The 12,455-nt window shown below is 32.4% G+C and overlaps 1 protein-coding gene across 1 annotated transcript; it reads right to left on the bottom strand.

Moving 5' to 3' along the window:
• Nucleotides 1–6,986: 6,986 nt before the first annotated feature.
• On the bottom strand, nucleotides 6,987–10,534 carry LOC102631427 (homeobox-leucine zipper protein HOX3). Its single transcript, XM_006469106.4, has 4 exons — nucleotides 10,304–10,534; nucleotides 9,871–10,130; nucleotides 9,685–9,764; nucleotides 6,987–7,544 (listed from the first exon to the last, which is right to left on the bottom strand). The coding sequence occupies exons 1-4, from the start codon at nucleotides 10,377–10,379 to the stop codon at nucleotides 7,238–7,240; spliced, it is 723 nt and encodes a 240-aa protein (XP_006469169.1). The 5' UTR covers nucleotides 10,380–10,534; the 3' UTR covers nucleotides 6,987–7,237.
• Nucleotides 10,535–12,455: the final 1,921 nt, after the last annotated feature.

Below are 12,455 nucleotides of genomic sequence, written 5' to 3'. Positions count from 1 at the left end.
GAGAATAAATATTTGAAATTAAAGTGAGTCCCATGAGATGAGAAAGTTAGAGGAGGCTGGGGAATCAAAAAATAGGTTAAGTCTTGAGGGGATACAATATTCTCAAATATATATATGTTTGTCGATTGTTCATGCATCTTGATTAATTCTAATTTCTTGGTTGCTTATAAAAATGAAACATTGTTTAATCATAAATAATTACGTAACAATGTGAGGAAGATTTCAAATGAGCCGAGTCCTTTTCGTATTGACCATTTGGAAAATGATTTGTCATGCATGACTGCATGCGCATAGAGGCAAAACCTTACATCACCGCATTTTACTATCCATATTATTCATTTTGATTTTTTAATCAGTAGTCTGTTTTATAATTTTTAAACCTTAGCCACATGAGAATTTTTTTTTTTCATTTAATTTGATTAACGTTTTATTATTAAACAATTCTTTGGTTGGGTTGATCAAAATACCGCAAGAATTCCTTACTTTCAATTGTATACTTTAAGTTTGGGCTTGAATTCAAAGACAACAAATACTGTGGTATGAATATACTTTTAACCAATTGTGCCAGTTGATTGTATAAGCAGAATTGGGATTTCTTTAATAATCAATTTGAGTCAATTTTATGGCTTTATCAAGTAAATATTCATACATCAATGAACATGAATTATTTTGTTTGCAAATACTTGGAGTGTTGCAACTCTTTCTTACTCTTTTATCAAGATTAATTTAGAGATGTGAAACAAGAGCTGACTAATATATATGTAGTTGGGGTTACTATCTAATTGATAGGATTAATTTAGATTAACCCCAAGGTCAAAATCAACATTAACGATAAATTAATTCCTTTTTTTTATCTAACGATTTGGATGATTTGTTCATCCATGTCAAAGGGAATATATGTATATATATAATTGAAAATGGAAGTTCTTGTGCCATTAACATCAGTCGCATTCAAGTACCTTAAAATTATGAGTTTTTTCTTTTCTTTTTTTGGCCCCAATGCATGATTGAATACATTATCATATCATAGAAAAAGAAAAAAAAGTAACAACTTTTGGGGCTGTGAAGCATACCCACCATAAAATTAGTTTCCAAGTCGCAAAATTTTTATTTTCATACGGAAAAAGAAAAGTTTCTTGGGACATTTGTTTAGACTGTATGGGCAAAACCCGGGGAATCTAGCTTTATAAATAATTAATATCTATTAAAGGATCTGTTTACAATTAAATTAATTAAAACAAATCTCTTTCTCTCTCGTGATTAAATTGCCCGGTTCCACCTACGAGCAGAGCTGTTAGCTTCTTCATTCAAGTATGGCGTCACATATTAAAACCAGATATTTATATTGATTGTTTAAGAAAAATTTCAACCAAATTTATTGCAATAGATATTAGATCAATTTAATTATCATTTTCTGATACTACATTACAATCTTCTAATATTTTCAATAAGAGAACTACTCGATTGATGTCTAGACAATTTTTGTTATAGCATGGTTATAATGTATCCCAAAACAAATCAATTTTACCTCCAAATAATTGGAAAATTATCTTTCACACAAAAGCATATGGAAGAATCCACCCATTCACATGTGTAAGAAGAGATATGTTTCTTTGGCAAACTAACATTGTTCCTTCAGTAATCAATTTAGTCCTGTGAGTTTTACAATATTAAATTTAAATTAATGTAAGGTCCTTGTGGCATTGAGGTTATGAATCTATCTTTTTTTTATTATTTAATTTAGTCTATGAATAATGTATTCCCTTCCATTTATGTGAACGAGATTCGAATCTCAAACCTCTAATTTTTAAAATAAAAGATTTTACTGACTCCACTAATTTACACCAAAAGCCTATGAATCTAATTTAATCCATAAGAATCATGAAAAAAGAAAAATGCGTATATATTCACAATTTATTAGTGGCCAGAATTTCTTTTGACTCATGTAGGTAGATGCCCCGGGGGTTCTAAAGAAATCAAACTTTAAATGCCTGGCCAACAAGTTAGAAGATGCAAGCAATAAATTAAGAAATTAATCAACCAATAAACTAGAGCATGACCAAAAGGTTTCCATCCAATGATGAGGGTCCACGTTTACCGGTTCGCAAAAGCATGAAGGACCCAACGCAAGAAAAAATTAGGCATTGCATGTAAAGTGTCTACCATGACAACACGTGACAACGCACATGCACATGCAAGCCTACGGAGGGTCACCACACACGTGCACATCTGTGATTCTATTGAAAAATATTTTAAATTGAAGGACCCGAAAACCCTATCTTCTTTCTTTGTTGTTTCTCTAAAAACGATTTTTCAATTCTTTTCTATTTCTTTCTTCTTCTTTCCTATTTTAATTTTCTCATAGCCAGAATAAAAACAGGACCGCATTGCCTGTTTGTTTGAGTTTTCCGAATTTCAATTTGATTTATTTTAGTCAATTTTAAATCGGTAGAGTTGTGTAATAATAAGAAAATTATTATTATTATTATTTGTTTTCTCAAGGAATTATTAAGCTTAAAGTTGAGTGGCTCAAAGCGGCCCTCTTTTTTGTCATGCAAGTACAAATTAAGTATAGTTCTGTGGCACCACCGACTCAAAAGATGATAAATTTGTCGGCCCATTGGGCCTATTCCCCACAACCGAAAGCCACCCTTCCCATGCCTTTTGTCAATTCTCACCCCACCCATGACTAGTTGCTGGAGCCATTAACCACTTTATCAGGATACATCCCTTTAGGATGCGTTTGATAACTTGTATTGTATTGTATTAAAGTATTATTCTTATACTAACCCATATTTGGCTGAAATTTTTGGTTGCATTGACTGCATTAGAAAGGTGACTGATACAATAAATGATATATAAAATAAACTCACGGTGAGGTATGGTTTAAGCTATGTTACATTAAATAATAACGTAAGATAATCTAAACCTAAATATTTAATAAGTAAATGATAATACATTATTTTTATTTCAATACATAAAATCATTTTTATTATTTTACTTTAAACACATAAAAAATTTTTTATTTTATTTAATGAATAAAAATAAATTTTATAATTTAATATTATATTTCCTATAATATAAAATAATAATATAACACAATATTATAATAATAATAATATATTATCAAATCATTTTTATATTAATATATAAAAATAATTATTTAATACTTAATTTAAAAAATTAATAAAAAACCCTAAAATATTAAAAAATATTATTTTATATAATACAATCCGTATTACACCAAACATAATATTGGATTATAACTTAATGCAGTGCACCCTGATGGACTACATCATTATGCAATACAACTAATACAATATAATGTAATATAGTGTCCCTAATGCACTCTTACAGTACCTCAAAATAACAAAAATGTTCAATAACTTTAAATAGTGAAATTAATTAAATTTTATTACGGTTCTTTTTTTAAAAAAAAAATCGTAATGCATAACATAGCAAAACTCGAAAATCATTAGTTAATAAGCAATTCTTTTTCATTTTTTTAAGTTTTTGTTTCAGACGATGAGTTGCCGGACAATGGTTCAAGTTAGTGTTGGGATTAATTTTTTAAGACGACCAAACAATGTGGTAGGGACTGTGATCCAAGCTGCATGAATTAATAATATATGCAACATCTTTGTCGAAAGTGTGTTACTTATCCAACAGAAACTGGATTCTCGGTGGGTATGGGAAATCTTTTATTCAAATTAAGAGTTCAAAAATGTGATAGGGTTATGTTTGATTGTTTGCAATTATCTTTAGGGTCACGAGGCACATTAGTTGTTAGTGGCTAAATCAATCATATGATCCCTTTTTTTCGTCTCGTATCTAATTTCTGTTACCATCACTTGTGAAGTGAAAACCGGACTCTTCTCGGCTAGAATAATTTATAAGGTTTTAATAAGTTCCTAAAAATTTTAATCACGAAATGGTACATGTGAACACGAAGGCCCACGAGGCAACCGATTTTGTTTTTTTTTTGGGGGGGGGGGGGGGGGGGGGGAGAAATTATTGGAGAATTAAGAGCCAATTTGGTGCCCTCATTATAATCCCATGTATTTATTAATCAGCCCATCTGTTTGCAGTTATGGAAAGGCTCTTCCTCTAATTGGGCTTAGAGGACAGAATTTTTGGCCCCATTTCGAGGATTCATCGGTTGAAAACAAAAACAACAAAATTTATGGAAAAGTCAATTGATATTTACCAATGCTGCTCGTCATAATTTGAGCAACATCACCACTACATAATGAATAAGAAGTCTAATCATTCTCTATCTAATTGGTGAATTTGAGCAACATCACCACTACATAATGAATAAGAAGTCTAATTATTCTCTACCTAGTTGGTGAATTTGTGTTACATGATGTTGTATGGGAATATATAAATGGAATCGCAACAGATCAATATATCATTCATTAAGTTATTTATCATTGTTTCAATACCCCCACAATCTGGCTCTTATAAGTTGTTGATGGCACCACCTTAACTACAGAAGATTATACAAAACTTGGTTGTATTGTGAATAAGTCTAAAACCGTGTTCAATTTGGCAGCCGTTTTGATTAAGAGGCATGGCATGGTGTGTGGACCAAGACGATGATGATTAGTTTCACATGCATCGACCCACCAAAAAACTTCAAGTTCCAGACAATAGACATGCACGTGAATAGCTAAGATGTTGACTCAAAGTCTCAAGAGTATCTCGAGCTGTTCATCTTTGATCACATTAAACTAAAGATTAGGTCCCCTTAACAAGATTGATAATCACCATTTTTTATAATTAACAAAACCAAACCTTGTAAGGTTACCAATGATTTTGTATAGAAACTGGGTTTCGTGCTTGTGGGGTAATTGCTTGATCGATCTTTTCTTCTTAATTTTATATGATATATTATTTACTGCCTCCAAAATGAAAGCCACCCACGTGAAAAAACCATTCTTTTGAGGATGGAAATGGAACTCACGCTGCTCTGCTCTCATTTTGGATTTTGCTTTCTTTCATTTTGTGTAAATTCTTTTTCAAAAAGGACAGTTTCCAAAAGAGTACAGCTAAGTTTCTTCGCATTCAACAATGCTCTCAAATCTCTTTGGGCTTACCACTCACTTCTTTTGTGTCAAGAGGGGAACACAATTAATGGGGATTGGAGACGTGCTGAGTCTTGTTTCGACACATTTCTTTTGTTTGGGAACGAAATTTTTGTGACGATTTTTCTGACAATGTGCCATCACTAAGAAACATTATTTGAGGACTATGGCCTATGTGGTTTTAGGTTTAGTAGCTTAGGTTAATTTAAATGAATGTTCGGTTGGAAGGGGGACAATATTCAGTGCTAAGCTACCACAAATTAATTGATCCATCTAATTATTGTAAGGTTTCGGTAAAGTTATAATTGTCGTAACTTGCAGCTATAATTAAGATGAATAATAAGATTGGACTAAGGGTAGAGCCGCCTCTTGATATGGCCAGACTCTCTTATTATAATTGGTATTCGATGAATTTAATAATCGTATGATGATGTGTTGAGAACTGTTTCACTTTTCACTTTCTAGCGTGGTTGAGATCCATGATGATTTTGCTTCTTCCACATTTGGTTTTTTGCTTCTTGTATGCTGTACTTGGTTCTTTCAAAAACCCAGGATTTTACAAAGAAATTCTCAACAGAGAATGCCCATAATTTAACAGAATTAATCCTGTTATACAGTGTTGTATGTCCCAATTTTTTTGTACAGAATCTGCTCAGGTCCATATCCTGAGATTTGTTATCTTTTTCTAGTTCTGATAAATTAACATGCCTCGCGTTCATGGGCGAATTAGCGAGTAACGTACCATCAACCCACCTCCTTTTCGAATTGAAAGAACTTCATGGGCTTCAACTTGGTCCAAAAATGGTCCGTTTTAGGCCACATTCTGAAAGCCCATTAATTATTAAATTTGTAATGGAAGCGATTTTTTGCAGTAGTTAGGAACTCAGGATTGCTTTTGCTTTTGACATTATTGACATTATTAATTATTACCTTATCTCTAGTGTCTCATCCATGTCGGCACGTTATTAACTATAAATGGCTTCACCACTTCATGACCGTTACCCTTTCTGGGGGATATACAAACTAGCTCGGGTAGCGACTAGCGCGGCTATCAGGGGTCACATAACTTGCGTTTAGTAACATTTTACAGTTCAGTATTTTTTTTTTCTCTTAGTTTTATTTTACGGCTATGACTTTTACTCTACAGTAGTTGTAGTTTAAAAACCACCTCACCTCACTCTCAAACGCACCCTTAACTTTTACGGTAATGTAGGTGTAATTTAACACTATTTGTTATAAACTTGTGCTTTTTTCATTCACTGAAAAACTCTTGTACGATGAAGTTCGGTATGTATGTATATATAACCAAATACTTATAATAATCATTTCTAACTAAGCACTTTGAGATTTTGTTCTTCCCACTCTTACTTCATAAATCTTGACCCAACTATCTAGTTTTGGATCTTGGATGTTATAGTAAACATATAATTTAACAAATATCTAAATTAACAATAATATGATAATAAGGTTTTAAACAAGAATTGGAGAAGATTAAAGATCATTAAAGATGTTGATGATGAGAGTCAAGAACAATGAAATCTAGCTAAAACCGAAAATCTCACAGCAAGAAGATGGACAATATATGGTGAATATTTCACTTTCACTACTGGGGACACGTCTTTAAGCCAAAATTTAAGAACAAGAGACAAATTAGGTACTAAAATACGGGATGTGTAAGTCCTTTTCAAATTTCAACTACACTCCACATGCGTATCTCGGATAACGACATCAACCAACCTATTGGTTTAGGGATGACCAATATTAATTTCTGTTGATGGGCATGGGTTTTATTTTAACAGTTCTATGTCAAAAGGGAGTTTAAATAAATTTCGTCAGCATGGCTACTTACTTTTGTTATTGATAATATAGTTGCGAGAAAGAAAACGCGCACCAAGCATTAACAAAACACGGATGAATAAATTAAATAAACAAATTAATTAAGATCGAGAAACAATCCCCAAGAAATTAACTAAGATATCTAAGCAGATCAGATACCACACATATATATCAATGATAGTATCTATCTTCATTGGTATCTTGCATGCACACTTGCATATTTCTTTTCCTATGAACATCCTCTAAAACTAATTTCTCCTTTTGCTTTTGATTAATGTTTTGCCACGTTTAACTTTCCATGAAGCCGCCGAAGGCTACCGTGACTGGAGGGCCGGCGTCCCGACTTTAGGAGACAATGCCGCGGGAGTGGAGGAGGCGGTGGTGACCTTGGTGGGGCCCTTGTCAATGGCGGTGGTGGTCACGCGCTCACACCGTGGACACATTGATAGGGTTGATGCCGGGAGTGGCTCACAACTGTGGGGAGAGATCACGGTGGGTGGGCCCACCTTCATAGCCCTGAGCTCCTCCACTTCCCTTTGCAGCCTCCTGTTTTGTTCAGTCAATGAACCAAACCATCTCTTCAAGTACTCGCATTCCATCTCCGTTTGCTTCAGCTTGCTCCTGTTAATTAAACTAATCATATTAACAATTATGATCGTCCACAGAATTATATTCTATATCCAAAGAGCCCTTAATGTTACCAGTGCCACCTTTAATTGGTGCTTTTCTTCTTGCAGTCAAAAGGCAGTAGTTTCTCAGAGCATTCTTGTAATAAATGCATATTTTATAACATAAAATGCAGTCAATGTCTTGTTGAATTCTAATTATTACTGTTTTTACACTTAATTATTTCTACAACTTGTTTGACAAGTAAATTATATATATATATATATATATATATAAACAAAAAATAGAACAAATGGTTAAAAGAAAAAAGGAAAAAGAAAAAGAAAATACATCTCTTTTGCCGTCATTTGGTTTCATGTTATAATAATGCAAAACACGTATACAATAATAGTAAGAATAATACAATGAATAATTAATGCATGGCTACAGCTAGATCGTCCAAAGAATTATAATGATCAGTCAAATATCACTTTATTAGGGCATTAATAATCTGAGTGGCACACGAGGCCGACGAAGAGCAAAACTTTTTAATCGATGTCGTTGTTGAGGTTGAGCTATCATTATATTCATGCATAGCAAGCATATTTAAGACAACTATGATTACATTGTTTCACAAAGCTGAGCTTATGAAATGATAACAACAATATTAATTGCTCATAAATTTCGCTGAGCTACTTTGTCCGTCGCATGTGTGTCTTCTTTTCTTTGCAGAACAGTTAATTTATTAATTATTATTCCTTTCTCTGATCTAATTATTTATGAACAAGATTTGAACAGCTAACCTTCTCATGAGTTTAATTTCTCTTTCAAACGTGTTCATGAGTGTGCCACTTGTTCAAAATGACTTTTAGCTTTGACAAAACTGATACGCAAATCCATTATTTCTTTGCTGTTTTAGAAGGGCATCTTCATTTCGAGTCATATGCAAAATGCTAGACTTGTTGCCAAATCATATCATTTTATGATAATAGTAAGAACTCATTTTTTTTAAAAAAAAAGTTGAAAAGTAATGTATACCAAGGAAGAAATTAACAAAATTTTGCTTTTTTGAAAAAAAATAAAAAAATTAATTAAAATGCTGCCTACAAAAGGCGGTAGGTGATCATTGTTACATAAAATACTGCTGATCAAACAAGAAAAAATTCTTAGAAAAACATTTTTCTCCAAACACTTCAAATTATCATGAAAAAGATATGAAAAGAAACAAATAAAAAGAAATTTGTAAAAGCATATATAACTTCTTTTTCCTAATAAAAATTTCCAAGTTCCAACTCCTTTGAAAATTTCAAAAGGCGTGGCCAAACATGAAAAACCAGACTAGACTTTTCAAAAGATGTCAAATAACTCAAGATCGGCAAAAACCAATAAATGCTGGGAGATGATTACTGCTTATTACTTTACCTACAATCACTCGAATACAACAGTTTCATTGAACCTAGCTGGCTAGCATCCTTTCTTCTTCCATGCGAAAAATTAACTAATTATTCTGAAGTCCTGTGTGTGAACAGTTGATACAGCGTCACTTATGATGTTATTACGTTCTACCCTTCTTCAATTTAGCTAAAATAATATAAACCCGAAAACGATTTCTTACCACCCAAACAAAACAAATATATATGTGTGTAGAAAATTCACAGAGAGAGAGAGAGAGAGAGAGAGAGAGAGACAAATAACATCAAGCAATGCAAAACCCTCTTAGTTCAGACAATCGCATGTGCCCTTTAATTTGATGATTGATACAATATTCATCCATGAAAATGACAAAAGCTACCCGCATAATCATCAATATATTGTACTTCTGTTATTAAACATGTCAAAGAAACTAGTCATAGTATTCAAATTGTCGAAATTGGTCGATCATTTTCTTCTACGCTTCATAGACACACATACACACACAAACACACAAGGAACAACACTATTTATATGGTAGAATCTGAGGATCCTTCAGATTATGTATAAAAAAAGTTTTGCGATATTTATTATCTGTATAATAAATTAAGGTACGTTACCCTCCCAACTACCAACAAAATAATGTAAAGACCTAAAAGAATTTAATGTATAAACTAAAAAAATAAGAAGCAAATCTGTACGAAATTGTATTTGTATTTATGTTTTATAGGAACAGTGACAGTACCTGGCCCTACGATTCTGAAACCAGACTTCAACTTGACGTGGCTTCAGCTTCAACTGCGTAGCCAGTTCTTCTTTCTGCTTCTGCAATAAAACATATGTATAACACACCATATTAATTAATAAAGACTTTAATTAAAAAAAGGGGATGAGATCATTTATTAATAATATATAATATATTTTTAATTACAGGGTTAAGGGTGTGGTTATGTCTGAAACTTTCTTCGAGAAGACGAGACTGTTCTTTGGAGAGGCGAAGCTTTTTGCGAGGAGGGCCGCCGTCAACGTTGATGCAGCTCTCTTCTTCATCGTCCATGCTTCCTGATCCTGTTGTTGTTGCCGTTGCTGTGTTCCAATTATTCCATTCAGTATCTTCTGATGGTACTTGGTTTATGTCCAAATCCTTCATCGCAGAACCTCCGGCTTGTTGCTGATGGTGATGATGATCACCTTCAAGAACAAAAAACTTGTTTATTAATTACTGTCTGAATATCTGACGATGATATATATACACAAATATATACTCATGATCAATCAAAACTGCGATGATCTTGACCATCTGATGTGAAAGAAAAATCGTACGGAAAGAAAATTAAGAATTTTTAATTTCGCTTATTAATTACCATCATCAGAAGAAGAGAAGCCTGGAACAGATATTGTCAAGTCCAAGCTTGAGGAGCTTCTGGGTATTATCGCCATGAAATTAAAGTTACTGCTGCCGTTGAAAGTATACTGGTGAAATGAAAACAAAAGGGAGACAAAGATGAAATGAAACGAGCCGAGCTGCCTGCTTATGATGAGAATGAAAGGAAAAGAAAGGAAAGGAGGAAGGTGGAAAAAGGTTGAGATATAAAAGGTCAAATAAATAGCTAGTCAGAGAAGAAAGAAACTGATAATTAATATTAATAATTACGAAATTAATTAAGAGAAAAAAAAAATATTTTACTTAGTATTTACTTATTTATTTGGTTTGGTTTCGCTGGTTGATGATAGTATGTATGCAGTTAGGGTTTATTGACTGTGGTCGTCAAGTCAAAGGGGCTGACCACCCATCTGATGAGGGACACGTGTAATCTGATGGCGGGGAGTGTAGGAGAATCACCGGCAGGTCTTTGTGTGTAAAAAGAGAAGTGGGGTTGGTGGGGGCGTGGCTGTCGGTTCAAAGGTCTGCTGATAAAATGATTGGGAGTCTACTCTGATCCATCTACCCAACACAACGCAGATCAGTCGTCTTTTTGAGTCTAGACTGGGCGGTTTTGGCTTCTCTTTCAACCCCCCCCCCCCCCCCCCCCCCCATTTATTTCATTTCTTACATTTTACACGAGGATCCGACTCAATAACGATAAAATAATTATACAATTATACGATTTTATAGTATTAAGTGAAAAAAAAAATTTAATCTTATTTTTTAATGAACACAATAACATTGTATAATTTAATCATTATTTTTATTGCCGTTATATCACATCAAAGCTCTTTAAAGTTTTCTTTTCTTTACCACCTATATATACTTAGTACATTTTTCTCTTATTTTCTCACCCATAATATATATCAACTAACTAATTATATGATTCATCTTCTTTACTTGCTTCATCATTGACTTTTTCTGTTTATTTTTTTTTTAAATTATCAAGATTTTGCGTATTCCTTTTTTGTTACGCTTCTCAACTTATAAATTACATTTACGAAGTTCCTTATAAACGTGCAACATATAAAAGATAAAAAAGTTTTGAGAAAACGGAAAATAATAATATTTTAGTTTATTGAAAGCGAAAATACATTCATTTAAGTGTATCCTATGTTTGGTTTAACAATGTCAGTTTTATGATTAATGCTATATGTGTAGTTAAGTTATTAATGACAGGATAATGAGGAATTTAATGCTATTTTACCTGCTGGCTGGCAGGTACAAATGAGAGCAACTGTTGTTGGTAAATGGTAACGTATGTTTTTTCAATTTTTTATTTCAAATTAATTGTTGCAAAGCCACGTATCATCATAATGTGAAGAAGAAATGAGTTTGGACAAAATTCATTTATGAGCATCATAATGTGAAGAAGAAGTGGCTTTTAATTTGTTTCTTTGTTTGTTTATTTGAAAGTTGAAACTGACCGCACAATCACTTTGAATTACACTTTGACATTAATTAGTTTATACCATTCGTATTGGGAGTTTATTTCCCAATCAATTAGCTTGTTTAGTGACAAATAGGAATAATCATTTCATTTATGATTTGGCCTCTTACTTAGTATTTGGTAAATAATGTTGTGACTTGAAACCTAAATTGATTTTATCTTATACTTGTAGGATCACAAATTCATAATATCTTTATATTTTTTGGTTAAATTTATTATTTGAAAATTATATTTACTGCATATTATTAATTTTTATTTCATAATTATAATTTTTTTCTATAATAACTATAGTTTAAAAGTCACGACACCTCAATACCAGACAAAACATTAATCATGTGTGTTTCATGCATGATAAAAGTCCAACAATCTAAAAAAAAAAAAAGTGTACATATGCACCGAAAGTATTATGAACTCTCAAGCTACATAATTAATCATGCATTTTATATCAATATAAATTAAAATATTTGAGTTAATAAATATTTAACTTATTGATTCGGAGTTTCTTTGTCCATAACATCTTTTCGTTATACATTCCTTTAAAAATATTAAATAGATAGCTAGAAAATTTTATAAATATGCAACCAAGTAGGAAGGGACACGGGGAATATGCTTTTGACTTTGAACAAGAAGTAAACATCAA

The sequence above is a fragment of the Citrus sinensis genome, chromosome 2 (assembly GCF_022201045.2).
Source record: "Citrus sinensis cultivar Valencia sweet orange chromosome 2, DVS_A1.0, whole genome shotgun sequence".
Lineage (NCBI taxonomy): Eukaryota > Viridiplantae > Streptophyta > Magnoliopsida > Sapindales > Rutaceae > Citrus > Citrus sinensis.
Note: the sequence above shows the minus strand (reverse complement) of the source record. Positions and strands in the feature narration are given on the sequence as shown.

Excerpts from the sequence above, each read along its gene's own strand:
- LOC102631427 (XM_006469106.4), bottom strand. The coding sequence starts at position 10,379 with ATGGCGATAATACCCAGAAGCTCCTCAAGCTTGGACTTGACAATATCT. Across the intron at positions 10,131-10,303 it reads CTTCTCTTCTTCTGATGATG|GTGATCATCATCACCATCAG; the intron begins GTAATTAATAAG and ends TTGTTCTTGAAG. Across the intron at positions 7,545-9,684 it reads TTTCAGAATCGTAGGGCCAG|GAGCAAGCTGAAGCAAACGG; the intron begins GTACTGTCACTG and ends TTTAATTAACAG.